This window comes from Fopius arisanus, unplaced genomic scaffold (assembly GCF_000806365.1).
Source record: "Fopius arisanus strain USDA-PBARC FA_bdor unplaced genomic scaffold, ASM80636v1 scaffold00001, whole genome shotgun sequence".
Taxonomy (NCBI): Eukaryota; Metazoa; Arthropoda; class Insecta; order Hymenoptera; family Braconidae; genus Fopius; species Fopius arisanus.
In genome coordinates, this window is record NW_011887740.1 from 2,115,704 (window position 1) to 2,133,705 (window position 18,002).

Consider the following 18,002-nt stretch of genomic DNA (forward strand, 5'->3'; position numbering starts at 1 on the left):
CTAACTTTCGTTGAGTTTCTACCTACGCTTACAGATTTGTAACTAAAATTTTTATGAGGGTTCTATTGAATTCCCCAGTTTCCGGACAATATTCAAAAATATTTTAATTTCCTCTCTAAAAAATTACCCCTTGAAATCGAAAAGTGAATTTGATGTAGAAAATTATCGGCCATGAAATTTTGATAATCAATTTGATTTATTGCAATTCAATAAAATGGGAGTTTGAGGATTATATTGGGGGATGATAAGGTGGTGACACATTAATGATCTCCGATCTCCAAACAGAAGCCCAGAATCCAAATTTTGCAACACTGGAGACTGAGTGATTTTGGATTTAATCCTTACAGGGTGATTTTCGGCGCAATTCCCTCGGGTCTATTCTCCTAGTTTGGCGCTTATACAAGGCGCTGAGTGCAACCTTATTATTAAGCCTCTCGTTATACCGTCCGGTTTTGGTCAATTATCCTGCGGTTTTGTCTCTAAATAAATGCTGCTAATTCGTCTTAATGCTCGGCATCCGGCCGAAGCCGTTACATGCATTATCTGCACGACGCGGTTTCCCCGAACATCTCCCAGGGATAAATGCACGCCACTGTGTCTCTATCCATATCCATTCAATGATAATTTCGTTCTTTCATATGTAGGTTAGAGACCTTCTCATTTCCAGAGCGTGAAACTGTTTTCATGGAATCGTTGACATTTTTCAAATGCCAATGGCTAACGAGAAATTTAAGCGTGTGAGCGAACCGCATTACACTATTAGAAAATTACATTTCATTTTTGCCAACAATATATAGCGTGAAATTTCTGTAGACTTCTCCATTGCCGAATTAATTTTCAAATTCAATTACTTCTATGGATTTCCTTTCCAGTGGAAATTGAATTGTCTTCGATGTTCAATTTTCGAGATTAATGAGACATTTAGCGGACGCTTTCAATTGAAATTTAATTTTAATTCCTATAATTGAAGAACAGATGACATTGTAACTGGAATTTCATAAAACTTCTAACAACCCATTCCCGAAGAAATTAATATTCCGAGATAATTATCGAGGTTGATTTCAAAGAAAAATGAAGAAGTTTTGATTAGATAAGATTTTCTCTTCAACCTGTTATCCGTTTATCCACACTTCAGTGCGATAAACCAGTTGTTCATTTAATTCTTGATCCACCAGTCAAATGAATTCGCGTGGGACTTGATTCCAGTTTGCAAAAACGCGTTTTTGTCATGGCTAGCGGTGAAATGCATAATCTAGGGAATAGTGGTTACGCAGTTGCACACGTGGACTTTAATCATTGTAGAAATCTAAGAGAGAATCTAAAATTCCTCTTCGACTTTACTTGCAAAAATTCAAGGAGGACATTTTCTACACACCCCGTCAAATCTCAACGCGTGAAATCCGAAGTTTCCCAACGCAAATTGCCCGATTAGTCGTACGCGAACATAAGATTAAATTCAGCAAATAAATATAATGTACCCCGGGGCTTGAGACGTATTTGCATTGAATCATGAAATGTCCTGTGATGCATAACACAGTATCTATTCTAGTAGCAATTCAACTCCAATAGCTACTGTGCTAAAATATATATATCTCTCGGCAGTTGGCAATCTCTATTATGTATCGGCCGATGCGTATATCACCCGCGGGACCACAGACAATGATAGATCAATGCAACACGCTCGGATTAATGGCAAAACCCTCCCTCCCACTGAGGCCACCCTTTTGACTCTACCGGGGTTATATTTGCCCGTTTTCTCTTCCCATTGCACCAGTTTGTACACGTGTCGTAGCAACGATTCTGGGGGCTTATCGTACCCAACTCGTATTTTCCACGTAGTCAACCGTCGCTTCCTGCTATCGCGTTTGTTCTGTATGCGCGTATTTCTATAACACTCGAGCGACAACGGTAGAGGTGCGTGCCGATATGCGTACACGGATTTCACTCGGCAAAATTTAATACGACAGGGAAATAACGAGAGGCATGTCACATTCCAATGGTGTATGTGCTGCACTGGTTACCCCCCTCTTTATGCCCCTTTCCCTGCCCCACGACATGATGGGATTCAAATGGCGACATTGTTCTACCAGTGACAATCTTGGATTACAAAGAATCCGAAGAAACTGTTTGATGAGAGAATCACTCGATCGCCATAGATCGGCGAGGGGAAAAGTTTCTTGATAATATATTTGGATTCAGTGACAGACTGAAGTCTGGACTAATGAAGAAAGGCCTAATTGAATCGACTTGAGTTTGGAATTGGGGAAAATGTAGGGAATCAGTGCAGAGAGTCGTAGGAATTATCGGCAGGCCACGATGTTGAAGCTCTTGCCATTAGATCGGTGTATAACCCTCCGCAACATTCGACGCTCGCAGATCATGTTGGATGCCGGGCGAGTCTAAGTACCAGTGGAGAAATCTTATCCCGATGTCGAGATTCACCACCACCGATTCCAATTCCGCACATATGTACTCGATGAAATGATCGTCATCCGATATATCCAACGCTCATCACTCCCGTCGATGATAATCAACCAACTCTTCGGTTTAGCCCATTGCACTTATTGCAACTAGAGAATTATAGCCCCAATAAGGTACACGCTCTTTGCCTCGCACATGTGGCGCTTTAGGGGAATTAACCAATTTCCATCATCCATCTATCTTTCACCCCCTCCAGCCATATATTAGCCCTCTGCCTCGTGCAATTTACGTACGATTATGCAGATGCCACAGAGGGACCAGCCAGAGAAACGCGGAGGAGCCAGATACTATGTAATGCACCTCCTCTGTACATATTTTGGGTGTGTAACACATATGTGCTATTTAACAATTGGTGAAGCTCAACCATACTCGTCACTGAATTCAAATTCACCTCTGATCGGACCAGTGAATCTCGATTGACACGAGATGCAAGCGAACATTTGTACCGTCAAGCCGCTCGCTCGGACCATTTGCTTGTATGTAAATACGGAAAACTCGGTGATCCGTGAGTAAAGTCATCTCTGTGTTTAGCGCTTGTAACGCTTCATATGGGTGAACTGGAATAATGCCCCGCAATTACCTGAATCAACGACCATCACTTGATTTTCGGATGTGTACCTCTGGTTCTGGCACGGAATCGGTATTCCAAACGATTTTACGGATTTGGTCTTGTCTGGTTACAGAAGAATAAATAGAACGTAAAGACTCAGCGTAATTCACCAATTTGTTGGTTATTCAATTATTCATTTAATTCAATCGGTTCGGCCGATTTTCGCTGATTTTTATAACAGCTGTCGTGCCATTTTCATTGAGAAACCGAATTATTTTTCTTGATTTTATTTGAGAGGATATCGTCCGTGGGGTTGCGATCAATTAAATCGGATATGATGATGGAATCATCGGAGTCATAAAAATGGTAAATCTATAGGGGGAGACAAGAGGAATAATTACACGGAAGACAAGTTGTCGCGGCAAGTATTTCATATACTTCAGTCGTCCGGTTCTGTCTGCCACCTGTGTACGGGCTTAATGAACCATGACCACGTGATCCTCAGCAAGACTGGTTACGCAATTGTATGTGGATTACCATATCGGCCTCCCCACTTCCCAAACTCGAGATATATCCATAAAGTATTTGGTCAGCTGGGAAATAACCGCGGGTGCGATTCATCGCGTTTTGATCTTCGGAATTGAGTCTAGGACATACGCCTTCGTGGAATACGTAATTGCGTCAACTGGGTGGAGTGATGGAAATTAATTAATTCAATGCACGCGATGAAACATTTGTCGGGAAAAAGGAAAGTTTCTGGTCCTTACAATGTTTTGGCTGAGTTTATCACGTGATATTAATAGAGGTTACCTCTGCCGGATTTGCGTCACCGTAAATTTATTGCTTCCGGTGGAATTCACATGGTGACCTCCATTTTTTTTATTTCTCATTGCATTGAGGACTCTTTAGAGAGAAGCTGTAAGTGCAGATCAACTGATTTAGAACTGCCACGCGAAATTTTTTAATGTGCACGTTGCTGCATTTTTGGAGGCACTACACAATTATGGAGTATTTTTAGTGGATTTTTACGAGTGGTGGTTGGAAATTTTGAAGAAATCATACTGTTGGAAAATTACACTTGAAATTTTGGATTTAAAATCTTGAATAATCTGGTAATTTTTCAATTTTCAGATTGATATGAAAGCCAAATCCCAATAATTTGAAATCTCAAGACGAGAAATAATTGAATAAAAAGTTCAAGCATAAATAAACCTAAAGCTCGCTACTTCCCATTAATTAAAGTGGAATACATAACAAAATAAAATCAAGAAAATCCGTGTGTAATGAGACTAAATTGAAAAGCGCTGTTTTCTATAATTGATTTGAGGCGTAAATTTCTAATGACGTTGTCAGAAGAGAAAAATTTATGACTCTATTTTCGACATTATCCATAACACTCACATGAGATGAGTTATTTCACTTAATAACAGATTGTCATGTTCTCCGAAGGAACGGAAATGCGAAAGTTTAACGGAAAATGAGACTAGGAAATGGTCTGGCAAGCCGGACAGGGAGAGTAGGTGAACGATTAGATGATGTGCATGAGTCTATGGTTCACCTAGTGATTAGCGTCGTTAACGTGAGAGGATTCTTTTTCACTGATGTTTATATACCTTTACCGGCCGTATGATCAACCACTTTTCCACGTATATACCGTGTCTCGTGTCGATTCATTAAGGTCATCCTATTTGCAGTCATGTATAAAGACGCGCGACCCCTTTACCCACATTCAGAAGTTTCACGGTGAAGATAAATGTCAATTTCTTGATTTTTTTTTTCTTTTTAAAGGACAGATGAGAATAAAAATATTCAGGGGTTGGGAAAAAAAATCGATGAATGAGGGAAGAAAACAATGAATGCCCGGTGAATTGAAAGCATTTCGCGAGGGATTACACCCTATTGTGGTGGTTCTATTTCTCCCTCTCTCTATCCCAACATCATCCCCATCGAATTCATGAATGGACTCCATAAGCCCAGATGAATCGACGCTGAATTCACGGGCTCTTGATCAACGATTATTTTTCATTACTCGGGATTACTGCAACGTACCGTACGTTTGGATTCACTTTGGGGAGATTCAATGAGTATTTTCCATTTGTTTTACCTATCTCGATTATTGGAGATGACCATCCATCATCTGAGGGGTATTAAGTTGAGGGGACCGAGCATTTAGGCCATTACTCCTGCTGAATTCTTAACGTTCTTCCGATATTTGTACTCATTTTGGGGAAGGGACTTGTGGTAATTCAAATTACGAAATTCGGCAAACTTTATAATTAGGAGAATGAAAAATCCTCTGACAACTTGATTTTTTAATGAGACACTAATGGACTAGCTTATATAGTAGATTCCCGTTATATACTCTCCAGTTTCCCGATTTTGCTGAAAATTTCAGGCAATTTCTAATGTTTGAAGGATGCTGTCTTTTTTTTTTAATAAAACTTTTGGAATTTCAGTAAAAGCGTATAATGAAAATTCTTCAAAGTAAAACTTTGTAACAGTTTATTTTGAAAATACGTTCTGCCGTATTGAGGGCGTGATAAAATTGGAAACAGTCCCCAAACTGCTGTAAAAACTATTCCCCGTCAATTTGTTCAATTGCCGTGTATTTCCCATGGAATTGAATTACACCCAGACCACAACCCGTAAATAACTTTTTAGCGCCAGTCGAGAATAAAAGCTCCCTCTACCCACCGGTTGGTTTAGCCGAGACTTTACAATATTTACATCCACCGTAACTTTTCCGAGGCTTTTGGGTCCAAAGCGAAATGTACACGTGTACAACCCCGGGGGAAAATTTTACACCCACCAGTATGTACATCCACACCCACTTTGTAAAATCGTTTGTAGCGAGATTCTCTCGGACATGGGCAAAACCAACCGCTGGATGCTGCTCCCCATCTCTATACATTTTCCCCTTCGTCCATTCATTTTCCTCTTCTCCTGGTCTTTCGCACTCTACCAATTCTCCACCAATTTCACCCGAATGTGAAATTTTCTTGGAATTTCAGACAAAAAATCACGTGAATTTTCAAAACTATTAGTTTCAATCATTAAAAAAAATTCCGTCAATTCTTCATTCACTTTTAAAACTCAGGATTTTTCAAAGAAAACTAGAATTTTTAGAATTATTGTAAAAACCGAATATCAAGTAAAATAGAATTTTCAACAATTTTCACGGCTGTAAGGAATGAAATGATAATGGGGAAATTTTCTAATAGAATTTACTCTGACGCTGAGTCATTGTTTACACTGAGAAAAATAATTCCATCTCCCAAGTGAATTTACTCACGACAAGGAATACTAGGTATTTTAACGGGAATATTCATACGAGTTTTCATGGAATCCCGGAAAAAATATCCCAGGGAAAAAATATCCCACACATTCAAAACGTGTTAAAACTCGCTCAATTTAATTATTTTTTAATTTAATTATTTTTTTCGTTGTCTATTTTTTCAGGGGCTCTAATTTTCCTATGGCCTATCAAATTGGGTGGATTTTAACACGTTTTGGGTGTGTGGGCTATTTTTTCCGGGGATATTTTTTCCGCCTACCGTTTTCATGGCAGAAGAAAATTAATTCGGGAGACAATTTTTTTCTCCGTGTGGCGCAAGGTCAATTAAAAATTCAACATCCCTGGGGAAAAAGTAGAATTTTTCCCAAAATTCTCAAGTATTCCGCGAGAGTTCCGCAATTACTAATTGTCGGGGTAAATTTCATTATATGAATTTCCCCCAGTGCAGTTACACGAGGTTCTCTATTCCTCTCGGTTTTCCAGACTAATACGAGGTGCATCGTGCAAAGGGGAGACAATTCGATATTTTCCGAGGGAGAGATAGGGGTAGATGGGGATGAATTCAGAGAGGGTGGCTAAGTTATGTTACAGTGTGTTCCCGCGGTAAATGCTGCTTTTGCGTCGTTCACTGCTCATAATAGACGGCCTGGGGGACGGTATTGCGGGGAAAACAATAATCAACGATTATTTGAATTTCAAGGGATGAATTAATTCTCGGTGCTAGAGTGAATTAAAATGGCCAATGAAATTTTGTGCCTGGAGATAAAGGATACTTGTTCGAATTTATTACGACTTTATTATTAATTTATGTATTAATTACGGTAGATGTGAGACTCTCTGGAGAAAAATTACGGGCAATTCTTTAATGATAATAATTATTGGGAATTCACTTGAGGTCATCATTGATGTAATTGGAGGCTAATGAAGTTCTTCTGGGAATGACTCGCTTGTAGGCATAGGTCATTGAAAGAGTAAGTACTCATAAGTGAATGAATATTCGGAAAAAGGTTTTCTCCTCAAGGCAGTCATTTTTAGGAGGACTCATGAAATCTATTCACGTGAAAATCTCATGTAGTTTATCTGAGAGGAAACATCGCGGGGGCATAAACCAAATTCCCCGTAAAGCAAGAAATTTTCATCGTTCTATGAAAATTCAATATTTCATTCTAAAACCGGTGATTGGTAACACGAAAAACCAAATTTCCTTCGTTATTAATTGAAATTGAATTCAAACTCTCACTTAAAAGTGGAGGTGACGTAGAGAGTAAAATTTGAATTAAAATGAGACTCAGCTTTTACTGGATTAGAAATTCTGAGAAATTATTGAATTGTGTCGTGTCTGGGTCTGACAATTAATTGATCAATGAAGAATTGTATAAAAAATTTATGTCGCTTTGTTGGTGAAAATTTCAAGCGTAATTTTTAGAGATTGCTGTTTGACAGATAAACAGGCATCTAAATTGTCGGCCTAATGCCACTATTATTCGACGGGTGCGATCAATCTCTCCGGAGAGCAAACAAGATTTTCCATTGCAACACACTGAACATTTCCAGTCAAATTGTCGAATTGAAAACTGCACAGCGGTGAAGTATAAAAGGTAGATATCTGGTTTGAGACGAGTCTTGGTATAAAAGTTGTACACAGTATCGTGTACCGAGAGCCGCCCCATGTGATATCGAGGTCGACCGGTTCTCCAGCAGCCGTTAAGGGACATTGCGACATACAGAGGCGTTTGACTCTTTCTATGCACCACGACAGTTTGTTGAATGCATTGAGAACTCCGGGAATTGCTAATAAATTATGATTAGTGGTGTGCCAACAGGCCCCCTCGGGTTCGTCGATGGGACGACTAAAAAAATTCCTAACTGAGCAAATTACTGTCAACGCACATCCAGCACATTCGTGTTTTACATTACAAGTACTTAGATGTACTTGACTATTTGATTTGCATCATCACGTCGCCACCATTAGTTCCATTTGCAATTTACTTTTCAAATCTCTATTGAGAAAAACCGAAAATTTTTAATTCGCCCAAACCCTAAATTAACTCGAATTTATCTGCATCTAATTCGAATAGCATTTGCAAATGTGATTGTTACGAAAAAATTAAGTAATCTGATTGATAACGCGCCAGATGTGTTTAATAGCTCAAAGATATTTCGCGAAAAGTTGAATTGGCCATTGATACAGTGCGATTGAAATCGTAGAATAAACATTAGATACAATTTACCGGCCAATTATTCCCGATAAAAATCGTTAGTGCTGGTAATTGACGGTATTATAACTCAATTCGATAGGGGAAAAAATGCATCACTTTCTGAATTATAACGCGATAAAGATAATTTGCAATTTTCACGATTTCTCCCTCGATCTGTGCTTCCCACTGATTATCATAGAAATTACAGGGGAACCCGGAGGGCGGATGGAACTCGCGGGTTCTTATACAGCAGATAGTGGGGCACGATTGAGATATTGAATTGTAATTACCCGGAGATAACGAGCGCATAAGGGACGCGGTTTACTTCACCATGTTATTACTGTCATAATTGGAAAAATACTTGGTGCTTGTATTAATATCCCTCCCCCTCTTGTAGATTCAATTAGCTACCGTGTACTGAACCTCAATTCGCGTTATTTCGATTGAAGTCCGTATAAATGTATTCCTCTTAATTAAACCAGTATAAATGTTTGGATAATGGCAAATGGATTTTGCATGATTTGAATTAATCGAAAAACGTGGGTGAATGCACGTGTCGATTGAATTTTTTTTCACCTACGGGGAAGATAAATTTCCGAATTTGTATTCAAACGCATGAATCATCGACGATCGAATTAATGACGCTAAAGAGTTGATGGATAATTGCGGGGGAAATCGAAAGTCGTTGGCGACGTACGTGCAACAGTTCGTGTGCTAATTGAGTTTATTCATGGGTTTAATTGGAAAATTTATAAAACGGAAAAAAAATGGAAAATTAGGGGTTGGCAGAATTTCAGTACGCGTTTTCGTTTCGTTATAATTTTTTGTGAAGAGCAAGTTTTTTCTGTGCAATATTATTCTATTTTCTCGTTGAAAGAAAAAAATGAACAATGAGTCCAAGTGGAGAGAATAAAAAAAAAATGTAAAACCGATCGACAGAGTGGGAACATAACAACTTCTATCTCCCCCTTCCAGTTATTGTCCAATTTTTCTTTTGCCAACGCGCCTCATCATCGTCTCGCTCCACTACCGACGAGCGGTTTATGATTTTGCTTAATTAATGGTCTCCTCGAGCCCACGATTTCCCCGCACCCTCTGGCTTTCGAGAGAACCAACCATTAAAGCGCGCGTTACGCAATTTAGGAAAATTGCGAAACCTTTGATTCATGGCTGACACGAGGAGGAAGAGGGGCGCTGGAGCATCTCGGGCTGAAAAACTTGGGGATTCCACGAAAATGATATACAAGCGCGAATTGTTTCGGGACACGAGATGCATATTTGTTGAAAAAAATTTAGGGTTTCTCGGGGTCTCATTACAGCTCGGATCGTGGGGGAATTACTTAGGGACTAAATTAAGCCGTATCATGCCAGTGAAAGAAGGTCCTTTGAAATATTTAACTGAAAATAGTTACCAATGACTACAAAAATTCGTGAATTTACTCCGCCATTAACAATTTTTCAAAATTTCATGGAAACTATGACGAGTGGCATTAAATCCAATGTACAAAAAAAATGAGGAATGAAATAAAAATTTTACAAATGTACTGAACAAAATGTCACGCATTCAATATTTTTCCGTGAAGTATTCTGATATTGCAGAATTTTTACGGTGTAATTCAATAGCAAAATCAATCATCGTATTTTTGGAAACCAATGGAATATTTGATTTTTCAATGACAAGAGTGCTTCAAATAGCAGCGAATAGCTCTGAAAATTTTTGAACAATGCAGAGGAATTTTATTTCACTCTCGATTCGACAATCACTCAATTAAATATTTCAAATAACTCCATGATTGCTGTCTCCCTTAATATACTAATTCAATAAAATAAGTGGTAAAATGATACAGTCCATTTTTCCAGTTATACTAAATAACGAACGATCCAAAGAAAAAATAAATCGCATGGTGAAATAAAGGATTCCTCCAATGTTTCCATCTCGAATGGATAAATTTCCAGATTGAATCGATAATTAATAAAAATGTTGAATGTCAAAAAACTAGTTAAACCTCCACCAATGAAAATGAACGTGAGTAATAATGAGGAAAAAAAAAGAAATAAAAAAAAATGTCTACAATACCGATGCTATTTTGAGTACTGAGTTCCCAGTCTTTCATGAGGATTCCTCGTGCAGGTCAGGATGACGGCGACGTGGATGTACCTATAATACATAAGGATCGTTTCGTATACATAAACCTTAATTTTTTTGACATCATCGTATGCAGTAAATAACATCTCTCGATTAACAGCTCGTGCGAGTCTATAAACTCTCTTTGTTTATTACATCTAATAATACCCATAATGAATCATCGCGAGGTGATCCATCTTGTCGGTTGAGTATCTCCAACCACGGATGAGTGCAAAAAAGTGATTACAGGTGTAGTAACCTGATAACATGCAATTTACAGATATGGTTTCGAGAATTTTATAAATAAATGAATTTCCCGAAGTGTTCGGCTATCTAATGAGAAAACGCAGACCCGAGGGTGAAATAAATGGGAAAACACTCGTGAAAATAGAGAAATCAGAGTTTATGGTGGGCATAAAAGTCGCTATAATTCAAGTTCAGGGGAAAAAATATGCCTGGACCCGGGGATCAAAGGATTATTTCACTTTATTGTTCAACGCTCTGGGACTTTCACGTTATCCAGGGTATAAGGAATAGCAAGTGAAATCGTTTGTGGATAAAATCCGTGGGTTGCGTCTCCCCAACCAGTCAACCTCTCGGATGATCATTTTCGTTAGCAAGTGAGTAAATTTGCGCACACGTTACGCTCCCAGGAGTCTTCGGAAAGCGTGAAGACAACTACCCGTCACTATTGTGCATACAGTCATAAATAAAAGCGGAAAAAAAGTAAAAGAAAAAAAAACAAATGGAAAAGTTCAACCCTCCAGTGAACGCTGGAATTTTTTGCAATCTAGTCCGTCCCTTCCCCGTTCTTCTGACATTTTTCCAGGTTTTTCTCCCCCTCCCTCCTCTCATTGTTATTTATTTTACCTTTTTTTTGCACTACGGAATTACGTAAGAATGCACGAAGCCTTCTCACTGGTTTCGTCCGATTACGGTTACTCGTGTTGCGAGGCACCAAGTGTTGCCCACTTTTGCGACGCTTCGTTGAACCCCATGTATAAGTCAGCAATTTTTTTTTTATCTTTGGCTATTTATTTTTGTGAGTATAGTTGACTCTTCAACAGCCATTCGTTTCTTGTTTGAGTTGGTAATGGGTGAACTCCACTCGTTACTTTACACTTCGGGGAAAATTCTTGCTCAATGCAATGGGAGTACGGCGAGTCAATTAATTATTCGCGTTGTAAGAGAAAATTGACGGAACTGGAGATATTGGGCAATCGCTGATGATAGTGTGTTGTTCGTAATATTCAAAATGGACACGATTTCCCCTCTGAAATTTCCCCTTGTTTCTTGACAATTTAATTTATTTTCTATTAATTTTCAATTTACTTAGAGTAATCAGGTTGAAATTTCGCGTGTCAATTAAAGTTTTTTTTTCGCGGAATGGTAAATATTGCAGGGCATAATTTCTTGAAATTTGCAACTGTCAAATTTTAAACGGCTCTAAGATATTTTTTATAGGCGGATATTTTATTCATTGCTAACTGAATTGAAAAGAAAATGGCAAGTTGAAAAATAGTAATTTGCGATACATTGAACCTCCGTGAAGTTCAGAACCTCGACAAAATACCCCATTATTCTATTCAGGACGAAACTTCACAGCATTACCTGATACATTACAACCTGAACTCCATTTTATTCACCCCCGTGGTAGTAAAACGGAAAGAAAAAGCCGACGAGGTGCGAACAATGCACCTTCTGTATCGCCCGAGAGAAAAAAAAATCCGTTACGCGAAGAGTGATCTTCAGCAAAATAAGAGGGAAACGACAAGAGAGCAAGTTCCAAAGCGAAAAGTTTATGCGCAGCTTCCGCTTTATCATCTCCCCCTCCCCCCTTCCCCCTTTTTTTCACCATTCCCATCTACCCAGAATTCTTTTTTCATCACAAAGTCATTTTTATCGAGATTTTACGTGAGCACTGAGGGGCGTCCACGCAGATATTCACTGAGGGTTTGGATTTATTACTTCGACAAGAGTAAAATCAACAAAAAGACCTCATAAATAATGAAAACTCACTCTACCATTACCCAGTGCAAAATGTGAATAAATAAAATTCACTCAGCCGAAACAAAAGGGATTTTAATTTCAATAATGAATAAAAGTTGAAATTGAAAATAAAGGGAAATAGCGAGTGAGGGTTACAGCATCATTTGGCCAACAGAAATAACCATTGGAATTGTATAGATATGTATCCACATAGAATGAGGCAAAGGATTAGTAGCGGACAATTAACGCCCACGGTTTGTCCTCCACCTCGATTTTCCACCCTCCCTCATTTCACCCCTAGGGACAATTCACTCTCCACCCACCCCAGTAGCTAAATCCCCTTCCGCATCCCCCTACCCTCCACCCACCTGGGTACAAGTTGCCATTCCAAACGAGTAGTGGGGGGCGCATTCAATTTGCAAATGCAGATTACTTTTTATTTTAATAAAAATTGTTCGAAAACCAAGCCTGTAATTATGGTGAGTGGAGGAAATTTCCCCCAAGAGTTGTACTTATCCCCCTTCTCCCCCCCCCCCCCCCCCGACCTATGCTAGATTTATATTCATTTATTTTTTTTTATTTTTAATGGACCGCTTATTTTATTTGCATCCAACAATTGGCAAAATAGAGGAATAAAATGACGTATAACTCCGCTATTGCGAATATTCGAATATCAAAAGCTCGTTTGTTTATTTATTGACGTTTTTGATGTCGATGAGTCTGTCGACTTTTTTGGTTATACGATTTCGCAATACAAACGAAATTCCCCCCCAACTACCCCGTTTGATTTCAAACCCCTATTGCCGATATAAAAGCTCGGTTTTTATCGCTTTTTTATACTGCTCGTTTGTTATTTTGATGGAATACTGGTTTACAAGCGCATTTGAACGCTTGAATTGATCAACAGAAACATACACAAAGAGGGTTGAATATTCCGAGTGCATTTATCAGGGATAATGGGGAAATACTGACGAACGACAAATTACGCAGAAATATATTTTCACTTTTTCTCGATGAGTATCTTAGAAACTGGGGGATTAAGAGAGAAATGTTCCAGAAACTCTTAGAAACAGAACGAAATTTCATGGACGATTTAGCAGTAATTCTTGGGTGACCATGGTATATCGTTGGGAGGAAAAAGAGTCGTGAAATTTCTAGCTCTTTAAGAAAATTTTCTATTTCTGAACTGCAGTTTGAATTATCAATTCACATGTGAATTTAAATCCATGGTTAGCCAAAATTGTCCTATCGATTTATTTGTACTTATGGAATATTCTCTACATCACCCCACCGGCGAATATATACATGCGAATAATTATGTGCGACATATATACGTAACATACCGCGATTTTGACCGAAACTTTGTCTCACATATACGGATATACACCGAATATATGGGGATAATGTATATGCTCATTTTTTTCTCGCGCTCATATATATGCAGAATGTATCTGACTACATACTGCATTTTCGGTCGAAATATACGGCATACGAGACCGAACGTACGCTGTACCACGTTGTAATTATAAAAATTATAATTAAAAAACTGAATTCAAATTAGCCGTCTAAAATAATTGTAAGGTAATGAGGAATAATCACAACGGAGTTTCGAGATAGCAATACCTAGCGAGTTCGACCTGTCTGTCCTTTTTAGAATAGAGAAAATCACCTACAACCCTCTTTCCGTACGTATAACGAATTGATAAAGAAGTAAATTGGTGAAACACAATGTAAATAATTAGTAGGAAAAAGGGGATAATTATTGAGTACAGTGATGAGTCAATAAAAAGACCACAGAGTATCCTTGAAAGTGCATTTACGAGGGGTGACTAAAAGCTCACCACAACAACGAAAACGCAAGGCCCGCAAGGGATGCTCTCCAAGTCCTCTCTGGTGGATCATTTGTATACACGTACAGTGGCTGGATATACACCCAGAGAGAGGATTCTCTTCCATTTCCTCGATGAACATTCGCAGAGAGTCGTTGGTAGCCAAACGAGAAGAGGAAGGGGGTTTTGGTTGGGATAGAATTGGATAGGACATAACACAAGGGAAGAGCCCAGTGGAACCAGTCGAATTCCTAGCATACCGCGGGCCAACTGGTTAGCGAACGATTTACGATATTGTAAACCGATGCGACGGCGGGTGAACCCAACCACCCGAACCTCAATCTAATAGTGGTGACTCTAGCCTCTAGCCAACGGTATGCAGCATACTACATTGTTGCTCACCGAATCTGCCACACTCTACCATTCCCATCCCCCTAGTCTCTTCGTGTAACTCACTGTGTCTTTAGACAAATTTTCCGCCTCTCTATCAGCCTCACTTCCACCCTCACACAACCACTCAATACTATCAACACCTATCCCCTAATCACGATTCACTAAAAATCACGCCTAAGAAACCAACTGGACATCTGGACACATTAAATCATGAGGCAAATCCCTACCCCTCAATTTATTTTCACACGCATCCAATTCAATTCTGATTCAATGTAACATGCAATTGTCAATTGATGATGGTTAAGTCGAGAGGCTATCCATTGGTTTAATCACGGTGTCGCATTTTGTTATGTTAATCCCTCGGGTTGGGTCATACAACCACTCGAGAGGTTAAGGTTGATTCAACTATTGATGATTAGGTAATAGTTACCAAACCGCTAATTTGTCTGACACATGCATGTTTGCATAATGAATTTTCTATCACGGGAATTCAAGCATAATGCTCGAATGTATTTCACGACAAATAATAATCGATAATAATTGAAGAATGTTGAAAGAAGAAAAAAAAACAAATATGTGCGGAAGTATGAATGCCCGTTGTTTACACGAGAGAAAATGAATTCGCCGATTGAAATATCAAACGGAATCAATGATTCGAGATGCAAGCGATCAACTCCAATAATTCCCCCATTTTTATCCCCCTCCGAGAGGGGGAATAAATAAAGCTAAACAGATATCTGTGTTGAAAGAGGGGGAATGAGACGGGACAATCGACAATTGGAATCCATTGGCGTTCCAAATGGAGCCCAATAAACCGAGTGAAGAGAAAAAGCGAGTAATTTAATTAGTGAATTCAGAGAGTGCAAGCGAAACGTAACGCATGTGCATGTGAGCGTCGAATAATTGCGGGAGGACACACGGTGGGCATACAAATGACGCTGCTGCAGTTTGCTGCATGCTGCACTGTCTGTACTTTAATATTGTCTACCCCAAGTGTGTGGATGTGTAGGAGTACATGATAATTCAGTGGACGTGCGTCGCGAGGGGTTGCTTTCAGGCTGGAGATCAGCCACGCGGAATAATGATATGTAATCGCTTCACTCTCGGTTATTCGCTCGGTGGGTGCGTGCCACCGCGCCACTGCGTGCGATTGACAATTACAAGTATGAAAGAGACAGTCAATATTACGTGTATTAATACACCGGGTGAATTGATACATTGCCAGCTGTTGTTGCGTCATTTTACTGTCGGATAAATGAGAGAGAAATCTCGGCTTGTGGCATTTATTTTCAATCAACTCCATAAATATTCGCTAAAGCCATTTTTCATTCTCATCTAGTTTTTTCTTTATCACGTCACGCTCACCGTTATCCAATGATTTCATTACCCCTTTCATTACTACAGTCATCCGCAATAATTAAAAATTGATTAATTTATTTTTTAGATATTTTTTTTTTATAAAAATGGAGATACTCTCTAGCGATGTCGCGATGTGTTTGCTATTGTCGAATTTACGAACAACCTGTTGTTACACTATTGCGATTGTTTTTCATTTGTATTTCGTTTTGTTTGGTAGTAATTGTTTTTTCGGTCTATCTTTTCTCTTAATTTGGAAAACAATATGTCAATGGTGGGTATGCTACAGTGCCGACATGCAGTTAAATTATTGCGGTGAACAGAGAATGATTCTATTTTTCCTCCCCTCCAAATCGCTCCCCCGCCTCCTCTGCCCCTCTCTCTGTACATCGTATGTCGCCAGAGGGATCAGGATGGGTAAATACGTATGTGATTACTTTTAATTCCCCCTATTTGCTCGTCCGCTTGTCCGCCGGTGGTTAACCACGTACGCCGACAACGTCGAGACCACCATATCTCGTTCACCGGTGAATTCGTCGTGTTTCATTTATACTGTTGTTTATATTCGTTTCGGAAAGGGAAAAAAAAATGCATTTTTTTGGTAACCCCGCGCTGGTCGAATAGAGCCGGATTAATTCCATTTACGATTCTGGGTGGGGGGTGGTTGGTTTTATGGGATTATTCAGAGAATTCTCATTGGTACTGCGAGTTTTTTCATTGTTCAGGTTTATTTAGTTTGGTCCTATCCGATTTTCCAAAAAAATAGAAAACGCGAGCATGCATGCCTGTTTAAAAAAATATCGGAGATTTTTCGTCACCGTTTTTTGCGATATTATTATAGAGAAAGAAATATTCTTCTTTAAAAATGCTAGATTTCGGAAATTTTCCGGAATTTTTGTAAAATTTTTGTTTTTGAAGAATTAATTATCATTTCAAGGGAAATATGTGAGAAATGAACCATGGGTTGATGAAAAAAAAATTAATATTATGAGAAGTCACTGTCCTGTAAATATCTGATCGAATCACGAGCAACAGATTGGCTTTGCATTAAAACTTATAAATAAAGACTTGAAAACTATCACCGAACTCTGAAAATGACATCGTTAACATGTAATATTTTCCCCCCAGAGTGGTCCGACGTTGAGAATTTATTTTCCATTAGGAGGAAAGCGTCAAGGGAAGATCGAGAGACGGGAAGCGAGTAATTAAGGCAACGGGGCGACGAGAAAGCCGTCTCTAACTTTTGGGTAAAAAAAGGGTGAAGTGGTAGATGGAGGTGAAAGAAGGCGTAGTTGAGATGCTGGGTCTCATCTACTTTTGGAGCAACGCCAATGTCGCAAGTGTGCGTACAACCAACAAGACGCAACGCGTGCCAGCAACTGATCGTGCGAAACGCCTTGCGGCATGACTCTGTACACTTCCCCGCTGTGTACACTCTTCGTGTACATAAAACATAGAAAGGAATGATGCATTCACCGCTCCCTCAAAGATATTGCTCCTCTATCCCGATCTCGCACTGATTATTCCCATAAAAACACTTGACGAGACGATCATTGCTAATCATTCCGCGAAATCCATTGCGAAAAATTGTCCACATTTCAAGCTCATGAATAAACATTAGCATTATTGCATTTGTGTGATGATTTTCAATGGGATTGAAGCCACCGAGCAATTCCCTTTCAAACTAAATCCAACTCTATTTCTTGTAATAATTTGTCATTGTTTTCCGCTCAAATCGACTTTCGTGAAAGACTCTTGACAATTACCAGTCAAGTGTCCATGAAAT

General features: G+C 39.1%; 1 protein-coding gene across 6 annotated transcripts in view; it reads right to left on the reverse strand.

Moving 5' to 3' along the window:
- Positions 1–18,002, reverse strand: part of scalloped (TEA domain transcription factor 1 homolog scalloped) — a 98,105-nt gene that overhangs the window by 45,559 nt on the left and 34,544 nt on the right. For 4 of the 6 annotated variants that reach the window (XM_011315708.1, XM_011315692.1, XM_011315699.1 and 1 more), the window contains one exon: positions 10,602–10,682. The exons of the other annotated variants lie outside the window; for them this stretch is intronic. In XM_011315708.1, coding sequence (XP_011314010.1) covers positions 10,602–10,638 — 37 coding nt within the window. In that variant the 5' untranslated portion in view covers positions 10,639–10,682. The remainder of the gene's footprint in view (positions 1–10,601; positions 10,683–18,002) is intronic. 6 annotated transcript variants of the gene reach the window in all.